At 39.5% G+C, this 16,886-nt stretch overlaps 1 protein-coding gene across 9 annotated transcripts in view; it reads left to right on the top strand.

The window, feature by feature from the left end:
- The window catches only part of EYA1 (EYA transcriptional coactivator and phosphatase 1), a 339,152-nt gene that overhangs the window by 271,027 nt on the left and 51,239 nt on the right, over nt 1-16,886 (top strand). For all 9 annotated transcript variants that reach the window (XM_019527786.1, XM_019527792.1, XM_019527790.1 and 6 more), the window contains one exon: nt 10,185-10,274. In XM_019527786.1, coding sequence (XP_019383331.1) covers nt 10,185-10,274 — 90 coding nt within the window. The remainder of the gene's footprint in view (nt 1-10,184; nt 10,275-16,886) is intronic.

Here is a 16,886-nt window from a genome sequence, read left to right as displayed (position 1 = left end):
AGCCTCTGCAAGAGAAGGTTGAGAGGCGACCTTGTGGCTGCCTATAAATTCATCATGGGGGCGCAGAAGGGAATTAGTGAGATTCTGCTCACCAAGGCACCCCTGGGGGTCACAAGAAATAATTGCCATAAGCTAGCAGAGAGCAGATTTAGACTGGACATAATGTCACAGTTAGAGTGGCCAACGTTTGGAATGGGTTCCCAAGGGAGGTGGTGCTCTCCCCTACCCTGGGGGTCTTCAAGAGGAGGTTGGATGAGCACCTGGCTGGGGTCATCTGAACTCAGCACTTTTTCCTGTCTATGCAGGGGGTCGGACTCAATGATTTATGGAGATCCCTTCCAACCCTAACATCTATGAATCAAATGCTAAGTCCAATCTCTAAATATCTCTAGTAGAAGGAAAGAAACTCTTGTTTTATGAAAAACTTCATAATCATATATTTTGTAACAGTTTTCACTATTTTACTTTATATAGATTCATAGATTGTTAGGGGCTGGAAGGAACCTTGTAGATCATCGTGTCCAGTCTCCCTGCACTAGGCAGGAAAAGATAAGTGAGGTCAAGTGACCTCACGAGGTGACTGTCCAGTCTCCTTTTGAAGATTTCCAGGTAAGTGACTGCACCACTACTGGAGGAAGTTTATTCCACAGTCTAGACACCCCGACTGTGAAGGATTTTGCTTGGAATTGAGCATGAAGCGGCCTTCCAGGAGTTTGTATCCATTGCTCCTAGTCTTCCCCATGGGTGCCCTGGTGATCAGCAGTTCAACAAGTTCTTGATGTACTCCCCTGATGTAGCAATAAGTCACTACCAAGTCCCCTCTCAACCTTCTCTTCTGTAGGCTGAAGAGGCCGAAGTCCCTCAGCCTTTGCTCGTATGGCTTGTGTTGCAAGTTCCTGATCATACAGGTGGCTCTTCTCTGGACCCTCTCAAGTTTTTCCACATGCTTGCTGAAGTGCAGTGCCCAGAACTGGATGCAGTACTCCAGCCGCGGTCTCACCAGTGCAGAGTACCATGGGAGAATCACTTCCTTAGTTTTGCGTGAGATGCAACCGTCAGTGAATGCCAGCGTGTTGTTTGCCCTGCTGGCCACAGGATCGCACTGCCAGCTCGTGTTTATTCAATGGTTGATCATTACCCCTAGGTCCCTTTCTGCCATGGCACAAGTCAAATTGTCGCCACCAAGCCTGTAGGTATGTTGGGGATTGTTTGCCCCTAGATAGAGCACCTTATACTACTGAGTGTTGTACTTCATTTGGTTCTGGTCTGCCCAGCTCTCCAGCCTGTTCAGGTCTGCCTGTATCTGCAGCCTATCTTCTGGCATGACCACACTCCCCCATAACTTGGTGTCATCTGCAAACTTGGCCAGCGAGCTTTTCACCCCCACATCCAAATCATTGATAAAGATGTTGAAAAGCACCAGTCCAAGAACGGACCCCTTAGGGACACCACTGGCTACTTTTCGCCAGGATGACACAGATCCATTCATGAGAACTCTCTGGGTCCTACCATACAGCCAGTTTTCCACCAATTTTCTGAACTGTTAAGCAGTTAAGCCCACAGTCTTCCAATTTTTCCACAAAGATATTGTGGTGTACTAGATCAAAAGCCTTTTGGAAGTCTCTGTGTATAATGTTGACCTTCTCTCCCATGTTCAGGTGGCAAGAGACCTGTTCGTAGAAGGAGATAAGATTGGTAAGACACAACCTACCCATAACAAAGCCATGCTGGCTGTCATTCAGAATCTTACCCTCAACGAGCGTATTACACATAGATTCTTTAATGAGTTTTTCCAGGATTTTCCCTGGGATGGAGGTTAGGCTGATTGGCATATAGTTGCCCAGATCCTCCCTCTTCCCCTTCTTGGAGATGGGCACAATGTTCGCCCTCTTCTAGTCCTCAGGGATCTTCCCTGTATTCCACAGTTTCTGAAAGAGTTTTACCAGGGGCTCCGCAATGACCTCAGCCAGCTCCATCAGCACTCTTGGGTGAAGTTCACCCAGTCCTGCTGACTTATAAATGTCTAGCTTTTCTAGTTGGTTTTGCACCAGCTCAGCATCCACAGTGGGAAGGCTTATCTTGCTTGTCTTTTTCCTTGGTCCAGTGAAATGGACTGAAGCAAAAGTGGGCATTCAAGAGTTCAGTTTTTTTCCCCCAAGTGTCCATTACCAGCTGTCCCAGAGTGTTAAGCAGGGGCTGTATGCTTCCATCTGTTTTCCTTCTGTTCTCTACATACCTAAAGAAGGACTTCTTATTTTCCTTGACTCCCTTGGCTAATTTAAACTCAGTTGCTGCCTTAGTTTTCCTAATCATTTCCCTACAACTGTGGACCACTCCTTGAGGACTGTCCCTAGCTTCCACTGTGCATACTCTTCTTTTTTCCTTTTCAAGAGGACTGTGATGTCCCTATTGAGCCAGGAGGGCTTGCCAGCCCTTCTCCCTTCTGCTGTCTTTCCTCTTCATGGGAACGGTTTTCTTTTGTGCTTTGAGGATCGTGTCCTTGAGGAACAACCATTCTTTGTGCACCCCATTCACCTTCCATCCCTGGTCCTGCATCACCTCCCTGATAAAGCCTTGAGCCTGTTGAAGTCAGCATATTTGAAGTCCAGGACTTCAATCCTGCTAATTGGTTTGCCAACCTTGTGGTGGACAGCACACCTGATGAGCTCATGGTGTTGTCGCCCAGGACACCCTCAATGTTCAAGCCACACACCACATCATCTCCTTTGGCCAAGACCAAGTCTAAGAGAGCAGTACCTCTGGTTAGCCCTTGCACTTCCTGGGTCAGAAAGAGCTCCTCAATTACAGTTAAAAAGCTACGTGACCGATCTGACCTAGCTGAGTGTTCCTCCCAATCTATGTCCGGGTAATTGAAGTCGCCCATGACAACCAAGTCCCTTGCACATAGAGCTTCTGTCAGTTCTCGAGAGAACTCCAAATCTAACTCCTCCCCTTGGTTCGGTGGTCTGTAGTAAACACCTACAGTTAGGTCTCTCTCACCTCGCCCCCCACAAAGCTTGACCCAGAGGGTTTCAAGCTGCTTATCTTTGGAGCCAATGTCAGCCTCCAGAGAGGTGTACTGCTCCCTCACATAGAGAGCTACCCCTCCACCTTTTCTCCCTGCGTGGTCACTTCTGTGCAGGGTGTAGCCCTCTATGGTGACACTCCAATCATGCGAGGAGTCCCACCAGGTCTCTGTGATCCCTACCAGGTCCTATTGCCCACTAGAGAGCAGGATGGCTAGCTCCTCCTGCTTGTTCCCCATGCTCCTGACATTCATGTACAGGCAGCTGAGGCCCCCAACTGACACCCTTGATTTCCTGAGATGTTGTGGGAGAACTGTTCCATTAGCATTTTCAGAAACAATTATCTTGGTGTCCCCCATGTGGAAACTTTCTTATGTGCCAGTCCCCAGGCACGCTCCACTTGGAATTTCCCCATCCCCCAGCAAAGTCAGTTTAAAGCCTTGTCCAGTAGTTACAGTGTCCATATAGTTAGTGCTACAATATAGGGAATGATTACGTGTTTAAAAATACTTTGTGATGCATTAATTTTTTTAGCAACAGCAAATAGAAGCAGTATGACAGTTCTTTCATTTCACTTACTTGTTGTTTATTTCTCCAGATTTAAATATTAAAAAAACACTTCATCAAGAAATGCATATTCCTAAACAATTATCTTACAAAAATATAATAAACCCAGCAATAGGAAAAATACCATTTAAAAATTAAGAAAACAGACTCAACTCAGTTGGACCCCACCAGCTAAAAAAGAACTTGTTTCCATCCTGCATCATTCTGAGAAACACATCTTCCCAAAAAAGTAGATTGCCCAGAAAGTCTCCAGATTTGGGCTATTTGGGTTATTTTAGACCATGCGTGAGGGAAGTAAGAGATCTCTATGCCAGCTGCCATCTCAGACACATCTATTGTTTGCAACTGATGAAATATACTAGTGCCTACACTGTATAGTTAGTCATTTTTTTAAAGCGTCAGTGATGGTATACTTTTCTGCTGTTGTTTTTTTTTCTCTATACTGTTTCTCTTAATTAGAGGCTAAAACATAAACTAAAAATATATAGTTTTCTGAGACTGGAGATAATAGTTATCATTATTTTGCTGGAAAGTGCCATACACACATACTAGAGATAAGCAGCATAAAGATGGCAGTCAAGTGGGGTATGAGTTCCAAAGAGTGGCAGTGGAGTGCCAGCATGGAGTGAAGGGGTCTCTGTCTCCTGTTCCCCACTGCACCTAAACTTTCTAGCTTCAGGCCCCAGAGCAAGCAGCAGCCCTGATGTCATGTGTCAGTAAGGGTAGGACACCCTGATAAACGTAGTTCATTTCAATTCAGTAAGCAACCATGTTGAGGGGTGGGGGGTAAGATGTCACCCCCTTTTTCTGCTAAAAACAAGAGTTTTTTGTCCTGCTTGACATAAGGTGACATCTTCCCTCAGCAGCATGACATTCCATCTTCTGCTCCTGGGTACTGTCCACTCCCAGAGCCTCTGGAGCTAGGATGTACAAAGGTAAGAGGTAGGAAGGACTGCCCCCGGCATAGCCCTGGCCAGTTACACTTCTGCTGTAGATAACTTAATGTGCAAGTTAAAAGGGATGAACAGCACAACAGCAGTTCCATCAGTTACTTGGGACAGGTTATTTAGACTGCTGATGTATTTGTGCCAGTAAATGAACACTGGATTTTTTTTGCCACGCTGCAGAATTAGAACTAGCTGAAGCAAGATATACAGGGTGTTCATAAAGTCCTTGTGCAACTTTCAGTTTTCGTAACTTTAGATGTACACATGATAGAAGCAAACTATAAGCAGCAATTAAAATCATAGCTCATTAAGTTCTAACACAATAGCTCAAATTGCTAGATTTCAACATAATTACCATCTTTATTAATACATCATTCAATCCAAATTTCCAACACGGAGAAAACATTTTCCAGTTGCTGCTGAGTGATTTCATGAATTGCATTTGTAATCCTTGCCCTATGCATATTTTATACTATGCTAAAAAAAGTAATGACTTATGCTTTCAGTCGCCATTTACAGTTTGCTTCTACCATGTGTATATCCAAAGTCGATATATTGAAAGTTGCACAAGGACTTGCTATTGTATAACAATGTTGAGAGTGCATCCTACCACCTTTGGCTGTAGTCTGTGGTAATAAAGCATGTTGGAAAGCATGGTTGTTTTAACAAAAATAATCAGAGGATGGAAGGTAGGTTTCCATTCATTAGAACATCTTAGAGTGGGGGGGGGGGGGAGGGGGGCACTATTTAGGCGGGAGGGCCAGTTAAGTTTTGGTGACCTGTTGAAGGCTGCAAACATAAAATGAATGGTGTTTTTAACAATAGCTGTACTTTAAAAATGGTTATGGCATTTATAGTGTAAAGGATCCTTCATGTCATTTCCACACTTAATCAAAATAACAATGCTTATTAACATGCATAACAACACTTATTAATATGATAATGAACATAATACAGGTTTACCCAAAACTTATTTGCAGGCCAGATAGAATAATTCAGCAGCCTATGGACTGTGTTTTGCCTACCCCTATCTTGGAGTAAGAGTGTGCCTGTTTTACAAGTCTCCATTTTAGTAATAAAAACATGAACTTCTGAATCCTGGTTGTTTTGTGTTTTGTATGTAAATATTACTCCACGTGTTTTTCAGTCTATGAACTGTTTTTAAATAGTTCAGGCTATGAACTGTTTTTAAAATGCCCCAAAGGTTAAAGTCATAGATGGAACATACTGAAAAGACTGAGAAAATACAGGAGGAATCCGTCCTCCCCCCCCCGCCGCCTTGCCTCCTTTTATCTAATTTATAGTAATCTTATAGTAATCTTGTAATAATAATAATAATACATTGTTTTACAATAGAAATGTGATTTTTCTAGTTCGTGGTATCCTTTTAAGTTTTATGACGTAAGAATTATCCAGTTTCAAGTATACATATTCATACATTCATATTCATATATAAAATGAGTCTAAAAATATTAATGTTTTGTTTTCACTTGCTTTTTCTGGCTTTTGAATCTTTAGGCTGCACTTTTACAATACTTTCTTCACAATAATGAGGTCTAGAAACTTTCTGTAAAAAAAAGTGTGAGATTTGCAAATAATCAATAGACCTCAATCTTTAAAAAAAAAAAAAAGCAAAAACAACAAAGAAACCAAAATTACTAAATACTGTGAGACTTGGTAATATTTTGCCCTGTTTATTCTTTCTTGTTTTTTTCCTGAGTGAGCTCTTCTTAAGAAGCTCTTCTTGACTATTTTATATAGTCTCTAGCTCTCTCCTACCATTTTCTTCTTTTTGTTTCCTTTTTCTCTATGTTCTCCCTTTATCTCTTCAATTTTCATCACTAGCTTTGTTTACCTTTTGTCACTGACCTCTCATCTCTACTTTTTCCTCCTTTATGCATCCATAGTTGTTTGAGTAAAATAACTATAAAATGTTACTGTCTGCAAGGTCAGGAATTAACCTGGGAGACCAGGACAGGTTTTTTTCCACATTTGAATAAGACTTTACTTGTTCCAAAACAAGTATCAGAAATCAGCATAATATAAATTTACTAACAACAAAAGAACCTTGGAACAATGTTTTAATTTGTATATGCAGAAAGAAATCAGTCAACCAAGTGTTCATGGTTATCAATTACTTTAATTGACATCAGTCGTGCTAACATTAAAAAAAAAACCCTGTTTTAAGTTACTTTGCCTACTGACTGGGTCATAGAATCTGTAAGAACTAAGGCTTTGTATTGATCTATTAAGATTAGGAGAAATATACAGTGTAATAGCACTAGATATGCTGAGTTGGTGATATATTCCTGTTATCTCTGAAAACTTTTACATTCAGATTCCATGAAGGAATGCTCTTTAAATATTACCTACTTTTTGTCTGGTATACTACATTTTAAAGATTTAATGTAAACAAAGCCCTATTTCACTTAAGCCTTCAATTGTGACCTGGCAGCTTAAGAAGAAAACAAGCAAAGCCATGTACTCAGAGTGATCTTTCCTGTTTTTCAGCTTCTTTTTTCTCCCAACACAAAAAGAATTGAGTGGGTAGAATTTAAAAATGACATATGCACAATGTTTTTGGCTTTAATACCAGTATTCAAAACAAGAGTCTGGTTTAAGAGGTTTGACATTGGTATTTCTTTGTTCAGTGGAGCTGTACCTCCCTGAGTTTTTTGCACCTGATTTTGACCATACTTAAAGGCCCTCAGATTGAACTGCTAATCCTAATAAACATGGACAGATTGTTAGCTTCCCTTCTCATTGTGTTACATCTCTCAGCAGTTACTTGGCAATTAGTAGCTCTAAATTGCCAAAAACAAAAACAAAAAAACAAACAGAAAAAGCAAAGGGCTTGGCATTACTCTATAGCTTTGTCTTTATTACAGTTCTAGAATATGACTACACTGCTTTTTCACTGTTCCTGAAGCTGCTGTCAATAGATAAGCTTTGCCCACTGCTCCCACTCAACACAGTTCATATCTTGAATTAAGATGATTCAGACACTCCAAGGATCCCCTCCTTCTCCTTTTTCTTATTTCTCTCAAGATTTATGTCTTTCCCAGCATATTTCCAAGACTGAAATGAGCAGAGCCAGAATGGATGGAAGGGACACACTTTTTTCAGTGGTAACCTCAAGAGCAGTGCACAGACACTAGACACTTCTCTCAGTTATGTTGTAATGACATCAAAGCCACCAGAATAATAAAGCCTGGCATGGTTTTTCCTGGTGCTGTTAGAGTTCAGTATTATATTACAATTGTGGTTAAAACCCAAGCATAGAAAGGGCAGATTCCATTAAATACGGCACCCTAAAGGGAGCAGTCTAAAATGTTTTAGATATAACAGAATTTCCTAACAGACTATTTATTGTTTAAACAAAAAAAAATAAGATTTAATTTAAAGGTAATTTGCTTAGTTTCATCTCATGCTTTTCTGGATTTAGATCTGACATTTTTAGGAGGTGACATATATCCTATATTTTGCCTAATTAAATTAAATTTTAAAATAAAAATTGAAGCAAATGCTGTTTCAGATATAAACCTATGAAAAATTATGTATGTGTTTAAAAACATTTTAATAAAATTATATCATTGGTGAACATTTGATTTTTTTTTTTTCTTTAAAATGTAGTCCCAAATAATGTTCAAGGTTGTGGATGCTCATGGGAATAAAAATTGAATTAGTTTGGTCCAATAATGAAATGACACTGGTTATTATTTAAGTGCCAAAAGGTGGTTGGTAATAGTGATCTGCACTGTCACCTGGAGACCCCTATGTCTGACACTTATTTCTGGTTTCTAACTCTCTAGGTTGACAGGAGCTGGGAATTCTTTGGTGCTAGCATGCTTAGCCCTTAGATGGAGGAAGCGTGGTAGCAATCCCTGCAATTGATTTAAGAAGTGACACTAATGAACTCTGAAGGGGTGCTATTATAACTGTGCAATAAGATGTGCATGTGGTGAGGGAAGGGAAGCATTCTGTGGGCTCCTTACTCCACATGCATGCACTTTCTGTCCAGGAAAATAAAATAAAAGACAGTTCTACAAAAATAGCAGAATTAATAGGGGGAGTGAAATCATACTGATACTTTAAATTAAATAGGTGATTCTTCGTGTTTGAATTAACAAAGCAAATGCTGTCCCTTGAAATTTTTATTGGTGCCAAAGTTTAAATAGAAGACTAATTGATAAAAGCAGAGTCCTTAATATCAATGGCCTAATGGTATATTGTATCGAGGCACTTAAATCCTGTCCCTTTTTTAATGGTTTGGAAATATTTGTCTACGTGAGAAGGGCATTCATGTTTTATGGTCTGTAAAATGGATTGGATCATGTAAAACATAAGATGATGTAAACAACATTCTCTCCATACTTATAACTTCATATGACCTTCCAACTTTTTAACTGCCACCTTACTTAATATTCTTGTGGGTTAGCTTTTGTTTCCCATTCCACTTTCCAGAAATGCCAAATGCAAGGTGCCACACCAGTGTTGTATAGTTTTCAGTCATATGCTGTTTGCCCATTATGGTTTTTTGCCCATTTTGTAGTTACAGATAAATGTTTGGCAAGTTCAGAGATCTTGCTGAAACACCTGCTAATATGAATAATACAGACTGTAGGCTAAATCAATTAAATTCTAACTTTCAAGTTGTCATTAGTTATAAAATCTAAAAATATTCGAGAAAAAAAAAAGTGAATTATTGTTCCTGAAATTATTTTTATTGTAAAATATAACTCCAGTTAGGTTAACATTTCTTTAACTGTGTTATGAAGTAGTCAAACATACTTTTTCATGACCATATTTTGTAAACTATTGTATATTCTTGGGCAAGCTCCGTGAGTGAGAAAACTTACATCAAATAAATATATTGGGCTATTTCAATTTTCAGATGAAAAATATATAAAACACACAAAAATGAAAACAAGGCAAACATCTGTAATGCATTTGGTAACCACCATGCTGAACATGTTTTTTGAGTTTATTAGCTCAGTAAGGAGTAAGCTGTTATGGTAATTTCTGGAGAGAAGTTAAAATGTGTTATGTATTAATAACAAACAATAGATTTGTTCATTCAGCATGGGTGGGCTATATTAAAAGAATAATTAAAGCACAATTTTGTAGAGATTTGAAGTATAGCTTTACATGGTATTGCTATTGGTAAAGTAAACATTAATGGTCATTTATTTAAAGGCAATAATTACTCTAATGACTAAATCTTTTTACTGATGGCAGCAGTGAAAGTTTGCTTGTCAAAGACTGCATTTTTGTGGCCATGGTCAGTAAGAGAGTTTTAAACGTGTATGCAGTCTTTAGATCTGGAAAAGGTTGTGAATTGCAGCCCAGAAGTTAGATCTGTATAGCTGGACCCCTTGCCTTGATGCAGATTGCTGTTGAGGGCCCATCAACAGGGGTCTGATTGCAGAGCCAGGATTTTGGATTCCAATCCATTTAAAGTCTCCTTGTAAAATGCTAAAATATTTAGGCATTTCAGTTATATGGCTGTACCATGGCCAAACTTGAATTGTGAAAATGGATATTGCAATTGATCTGTTCAGTGATCTCTATTTCCGAGGAAGAGTGCACCTAGTGTAAGTAGCAAACATGTTACTGACTATGTTTTGTCATTTTCCTCTTTGAGGATCCACCTACTTCAGTTTCACTTGGACTTCGGATGGAAGAGATGATTTTTAATTTGGCAGACACACATCTATTCTTTAATGATTTAGAAGTAAGTACTAATTATTTTATGTACTGGTATCAGTTATTTAATATTCTGTTTTATATAACATAATTCCAAATGATTAAGGACCTACCAAATTCATGGTGGAAGTAGAGTGCATGACGGCTCCTTTAATCTTGCATGTTTCCCCATACGCATCTCACCCCTTCCCTCCTTTCCCCCCCTCCCCTGCTGCTGATCAGCGGATGACCCCACTCCCTCCTGATCAACAGGGAAGCTAAAACTGCAGTTTTAAACATGACACCATTTTTGCCTCCCCGCCCGTCAGCAGCAAACAGTAGGGCCATCTGGGACGCCTTAGTCAATCAGTTGCATGAGGCAAAAATGGCGCCATATTTCAAACCAGTTTTTGCCTCCCCACTGGTCAAAAGTGAGCTGCAAGTGAGCTGCTCTCCACCAATCAGCCAAGGGGAGGGAGAGGGCACAGGGGAACCTGCAAGATTAAAGGATCCACAGCACACCCCACTTCCACCATGAATTCAGTAGGTCCCTACAAATGATATGATTTAACAACTTTAAAATGCAAATGTTAAAACATATAGATTTTTTCCCAAGTTTTTTGGTATGCAGAAATACAATAGTATGCTGATTTAAAGTCTTTTTTTTGTCACCGTAGATATATTTTATATTATTCAGATATTGTTTTATAATCACAATAGAAGCCTGTAGAAGTGGGTGCAGCATTTATAAACATTAGAATTCAATAGTCTGTATAAGCCATTAAATATTAAACTTTAGCCTCTATAAACAGTTAATAGCTGGGTACAGATTTCTCAGTTACATCCCACTGTGGGGACATATTACCTTAAAACCCAAAGGAAATCATTAATGTTGCATATGCTGTCGGCCTCTGTGGCTTATTACATTGGGTCTTCTGCCTTCCCCAATAGCAGGTACAATTTGTTATGTACTAAGGTTTCTTTGTTAATCTTGCCTCTCTTGTGTAGCATGCAGCAAATAGTCAGTGTCAGCATGCCAAGGACTTACTCAGTCTTTCTAGACTGTGGTTTTGGGGCTTCTTGTGAGACCATTCTAAGAACTCTGTGGATCGCTGAAAGCGACTGTCACCATGATGCTTCGTTGTTTCATCTTAAAATGGATAAAAGCAATTTCTGTTCATATTTTCATAACAAGAAAACATGCAAATAGTCACATTTCTTTCCCATCGTAATAAAGACAGCTGTTTATTTAAAATCCAACTGTTAAACAAGCTTGTGGTGGGACTGCCAACAGGCATTAATCATCAAGTTGTTGTTTTGCTGGATTTCAGAAAAGTGTGTTATTCCAGACAAGCAAAAGAATCTAAAAGATTCAAATGCAACTTTTGCTGATCAAAGTTAATTGGCAGCAATTGGCCTTTAAATATTTCCTGATGTTTCCCTTTTCAAAATCAAGGAAAATACACCTTATTTAATAGATGAGCCAAAATCATTTGAAAAATGCCAGTGTGTGACAGACTTTAAATGTGGTTTGTCCAACATCTGTCCCATATTTTGATTTCTTTTCATCTGCAAAGAAACTACTCACAGATGAATTGGCAACTTACAGTGTAATAAAATTATTTAAATGTGCTTTATTTTTTCCATTCCTTGGCAAAGTATTTATTTTTACACTTATAATAAAATGCAATATTTCTTGCATCAAAAAGTGTTTTCTTTCATTAAGGAAACTGCAAATAAAGATGTTATTGTTTTTGATGCAAAAATGTCAGTAGTGAATGACATGTGTAGGCTTGATTTTCAGACTTTTAGAAGACCATAACAAGGCTACTTATTTTCCAAATCTGTTTTTGTTTTATGGTAAGATTTCATTTTGTCCAGACCAGTAAGAAAAAAATAGCTCTAAGACGTACTACTATGTTCACTAAATTCTATACTGCATTTTCATTCCTTTGCACAGTCAGATATATAAGAGTGTAATAGCCATCCCTTCAGACATGAATATAACTGTAATTGAAGTTAATGAGAGTTAATCACATATATAATGGTGATAATACAGCATTATCTGTTAATTGTCATGTTACCTTAATATTAGAGCATAGCATTATTTTAATAGGGTTGTGTCACACATTTAACTTAGCACTTACTAAGTACAGCTTAAACACAAGCAGACGCACAATCAAGCCATTTAGCACATGTTAGTGCCCTCCTGATGTTGCAGTGTTGTTCCCTTTCAGGTAAGGGTCACCTCCCAGTACATACTAACTTTAGTAGGTCACTACATTCCAATGATTTTCAACTTTAGCAAGTGAACATGTGACAAAGCTGTTATTCATTCAAAAACGTTGAAGCAGAATGTGTGTGTGTGGAAAAAAAATACTTACTGACCCACATTCTTCGTTGAAGCCACAGAGCTGACTTGGCCATGTTTACACTCCCATAATACTGGGCCACTTGTCAGATATTCCCAGCATCAAGCATAGCAGCCCAGACACTGAAGGGGAATATAATGAACTGCTCATTTGGTAACATGTAGGTGTTTATGGCCAAGTTCCACCCTGTAATATGCATGCAGACTGAAAAAAGAGAGTGCAGTAGGTCATCAGCTTTTTTTCCCCTCCCCCTCCATCTTGCCTACATGGGAGCAAGATAGGATAGTTCCCTGGTACCCAGATGTCAGTTAGGGTCCCTAACATCGCTATAATGGGAATAAATAAGGCATTCCAGAGGGCACCAGTTGTGAGAGCTGGGAAAGGAAGTGTCTACAACACCCAAAGGTCCATAGGCAATATTGCCATAGATATGCATTTACATGGAGAATAGCTTGTGTTATAGTTACAGTCGTTATTTGAGTTGAGACTCATTGCCTGAGAAATGTAGCATTAATTCTCAGGTTTTTGCATCCAAAATGTTTAATAGGTTGATTTAATTTAGATTTGGTTGAATGCTCATTGTCGCTGAAACTACAAAAGTGTGTCATTTCAGGCAATGTGTACTATATAACACTAGAGAAGGCAGGCAAGACTAAGCTGGGAAATAGTTTAGCTTTTGTTTTTGTTGCTCTATAGTTTATTTTAATACCCTATTGGCATATATAAGTCCTCTTTCTTTTGTTCACCCATTTTGTAATGTATTTTGCTCTCTTCTTTAAGCTTTCCTGAGGCTCCTTCAGGGAAGGATGGCATACAAATCTAATTTCCCCAATCTTGTTCTTTTTTAGCTGTTACAAATCAGTTGTTTTGAACTCATCTGATCATCTTGGTTTTTCAGAGGTGAAAATTTCCATCCTGCCCAAGTACAATTTAACGTTTCAAAAGTCAGTGTTGCTGTGTTTGTGGATTTTGGATAAAGAACCAGACCTAGACGTATAGTCAACATTAAATTTGAAGTAGTGCCGTTGTCTCATGGATTGCTAAATCCCATAATAAAGGGTATAGTAAGGATGTTTTGTTTTGGTTTTGTTGCATCTATTAAAACCATGAAACTAAAATAAGATATAGTTGTAAGTCTTGAAGGACTTTTCTTAAATTCTTGTATGGTATGATAAATGTAACTGACAAGCATTTTAACATATTGAAACGGGAGTATAAACATTTATGAATGTGTAATTCAATTTAAGTGCTTACAGAAGAAATGACAGAAGTTTATTGGGTAAAATGTTGTTTCATTTAATTAGATTATGAAACTATTACATACATGCATCAAACAGAGCAGTAATTATAGACAGTACTTTCAAATTTAGTAGCCTCAGGTTGAAAATAAGTGGCCTAAATAAGTGGCTTCAGTTGAAAAGCCTTGTATATCCAGTGGGTGTTTTTGTGCCTAAATATAAATTTAAAAATCTAACATTAGGCATCCACAGCTGAAATTATTGCCTTAACTCTGCCATATTCTCTTCTTTAAAAGTCTTCCTACTCCTAATTACATGCTTGAAGGAATAAATGTATTTGTGTAATGCTCTCAAGAGAACCAATATTATATAATCAGGAAAGAATGATGCAGTAATACCTGATTTCACACAAATTAGCAATGCTTTCTGATAGGTGGCAAAAAGTATAATGTTTTAATACTAGTTACATGCACGTGAGCATTTTAGAATCTATGCTACTATGTTTTAAGGGAATTATCAACTTGATGGTTACTGTAAAATGTGACGTTGCATTGTTAGCATTTGTTCTACTGATCCTCTTTAAAATTAGTTCCTTCATTTTTTGGCAAATTAGATTAACTATACAGCCAGGTACATTATGACCTTGATAATTCAAACAGTAATTTCTAATCAAGTTGAGAAGGCATTAAAGAAAAATAATGACTTATCCATTCCTTTATCTTAAAAACATACCTATAAGTTGATAAACTGAAGCTGTTGGTCTGTTAATTCACTAGGCTTTTGATGAATAGCTTTCTTTAGATGATCATCTGTCCTACCTTTATTAAATTTTGCCGAACAATTTTATTTTATGAAAAGAAAACTTTGCTTTTTAAGGGAAATGAAAAAAAAAGTTCATTCTGTAGTTCAGGCCCTTGAGGATCTTTTCTATCTGCTTCAGCTTTTATTGTTTTCTGTTTAATTTTGGTTTTGGATTTTACTTTTAAAAAAACATGTCTATCCTTTTTTCTTCATTATTAATAGCTTAATTTTGATATATCAAAGAAAGGGAATGATTATACATAAGGACACAATAGTGACTGTTAATCTGATTTCTTCCACCAGTGAAAGACATACAATCTTTACTAAGAGCTTCATAATTCACTTCTGTTTGTAAGTCTAAAGTATGTCCTGTATATTATTTTACAAAACTGTCTCCATATGCAATGGGATGTATATGGAAGTCATTTATTATGAATGGCAATATGGAATGAGTTTTTCGGCTACTTTAGCTAAGGCATTTCTCTTGCTGACAGAGAGAAGAAAGAATGCTATCAGTCATTTCTGTAAAGCAACAGCCTGGGTCCTCCAAAAAGGTGGAGGGAAATAAGTTTGATGTTATGTCTTCACAATACCACTTCTGATTTTAGCCACATTTTTACATTGGCTGTTGATACAGGAAGAGGCAAGAAAAAGTAATGAGAAAGTACATGCACATTGTAGGCAATAGTTTAGTGATGTAATAAGGTTTTATGTTCAGATCTCCTTTGACTTAAGAACAAATTGGATTGTTGTTACTGAGTTATGATGACAGCATACAACATATCCCTTCCTGTATGTAGAAAGTGGCTAACAAATTCTATTGGAACTTCTGCATGATTTTAGTATGGAATTTGTATGGCTTTTAATTGACCCTGAAAACACTGCACTAGCATAGTACTCAATACTGGGCCACTCAGTTATAACCTACATGAGGGCTGCACATAAATGTTTTAATGTGCAAATATCCACTGTACCTGTAATATCAGTCTTCATTGTAAGAAGACTAGGAGTAGGATTTTCAAAAGTTCTCTGTTTCATAGATTCACAGATATCAGGGTCAGAAGGGACCCCAGCAGATCATCAAGTCCAACTCCCTGCCCCAGGCAGGAAAGAGTGCTGGGGTCACATGACCCTGGCCAGCTGCTTGTCCAGTCTCCTCTTAGACACCCCCAAGGAGAGCACCACCTCCCTTGGAAGCCAATTCCAGATTCTGGCAACCCTTACCATAAAGAAGTTCTTCCTGATGTCTAACCTGAATCTGCTCTCCATCACTTTCTGGCCATTATTTCTAGTTACCCCATGGGGTGCCCTGGTAAACAAAGCATCTCCTTGTTGTGCCCCCCTGATGGATTTGTAGATGGCCATAAAATCACCTCTCAGCCTTCTCTTGCAGAAGCTGAAAAGATTCTGGTCCCTCAATCTGTCCTCTTAAGGGCCATACCTGCAGGCCCCTAACCATATGGGTGGCCCTCCTCTGGACCCTCTTAACATTATCTGCATCCCTTCTGAAGTGTGGTGCCCAAAACTTAATGCAGTAATCCACCTGTGGCTTCACCAGTGCCACATACAGGGGAAGTATCACCTCCCCGGACCTGTTCGTGATGCATCTGTGCAGGGGTCGGCAACCCCGGCATGCATGCCGAGCATGGCACGCAAGGCCATTTTCCTCGACACGTGTTGGGGCCAGGGAGGCAGCAGCTGTTTGCAGCCTCCCAGCTGCAGCCGGCCCAAGCCCTGGGTAGCTGCTGCCAGCCGGGAGCCCGGGCTGCTCCCAGCAGGCAGCTGGGATGCTGCAAGCCTGGCTGCAACCAGTCCCGGCTCTGGGTAGCTGCTGATTGTCACAGAGCCTGGGCTGCTCCCAGGAGGGCTTCTATGGGAGCAACCCAGGCTCCATGGCTATCAGCAGCTACCTAGAGCTGGGGCCAGCTGCAAACATCTGCTGCCTCTCTGTCCCATCCCTGGCCCATACTGCCTTCCAGGCTCTGGGGAGGCAGCACATACCGGCAGTGCCACACTTGCTCTGCAGGTGGGGGCAGCAGCAAGGGGCACAACCCTGTGCTGCTGCTCACACAGCTCCCATGCACACAAGGGAAGTGGGCAGGGTGGCAGGGAGCTGGGAGCAGGCAGCTTTCTGCACCCCCTGCTGTGCCCTGCCACGCCAGGTTCCAACACTGCTTTTCAGAAGCGGTGAAGGCAACACAGTGTGGGCAGCATTGCCAGTATATTCTGCCTCCCCGGAGGCTGGGACTT

This window comes from Gavialis gangeticus, unplaced genomic scaffold, assembly GCF_001723915.1.
Source record: "Gavialis gangeticus isolate Ggan-Ray unplaced genomic scaffold, GavGan_comp1, whole genome shotgun sequence".
NCBI lineage: Eukaryota > Metazoa > Chordata > Crocodylia > Gavialidae > Gavialis > Gavialis gangeticus.
This window is presented reverse-complemented; position numbering and strand designations above follow the sequence as displayed.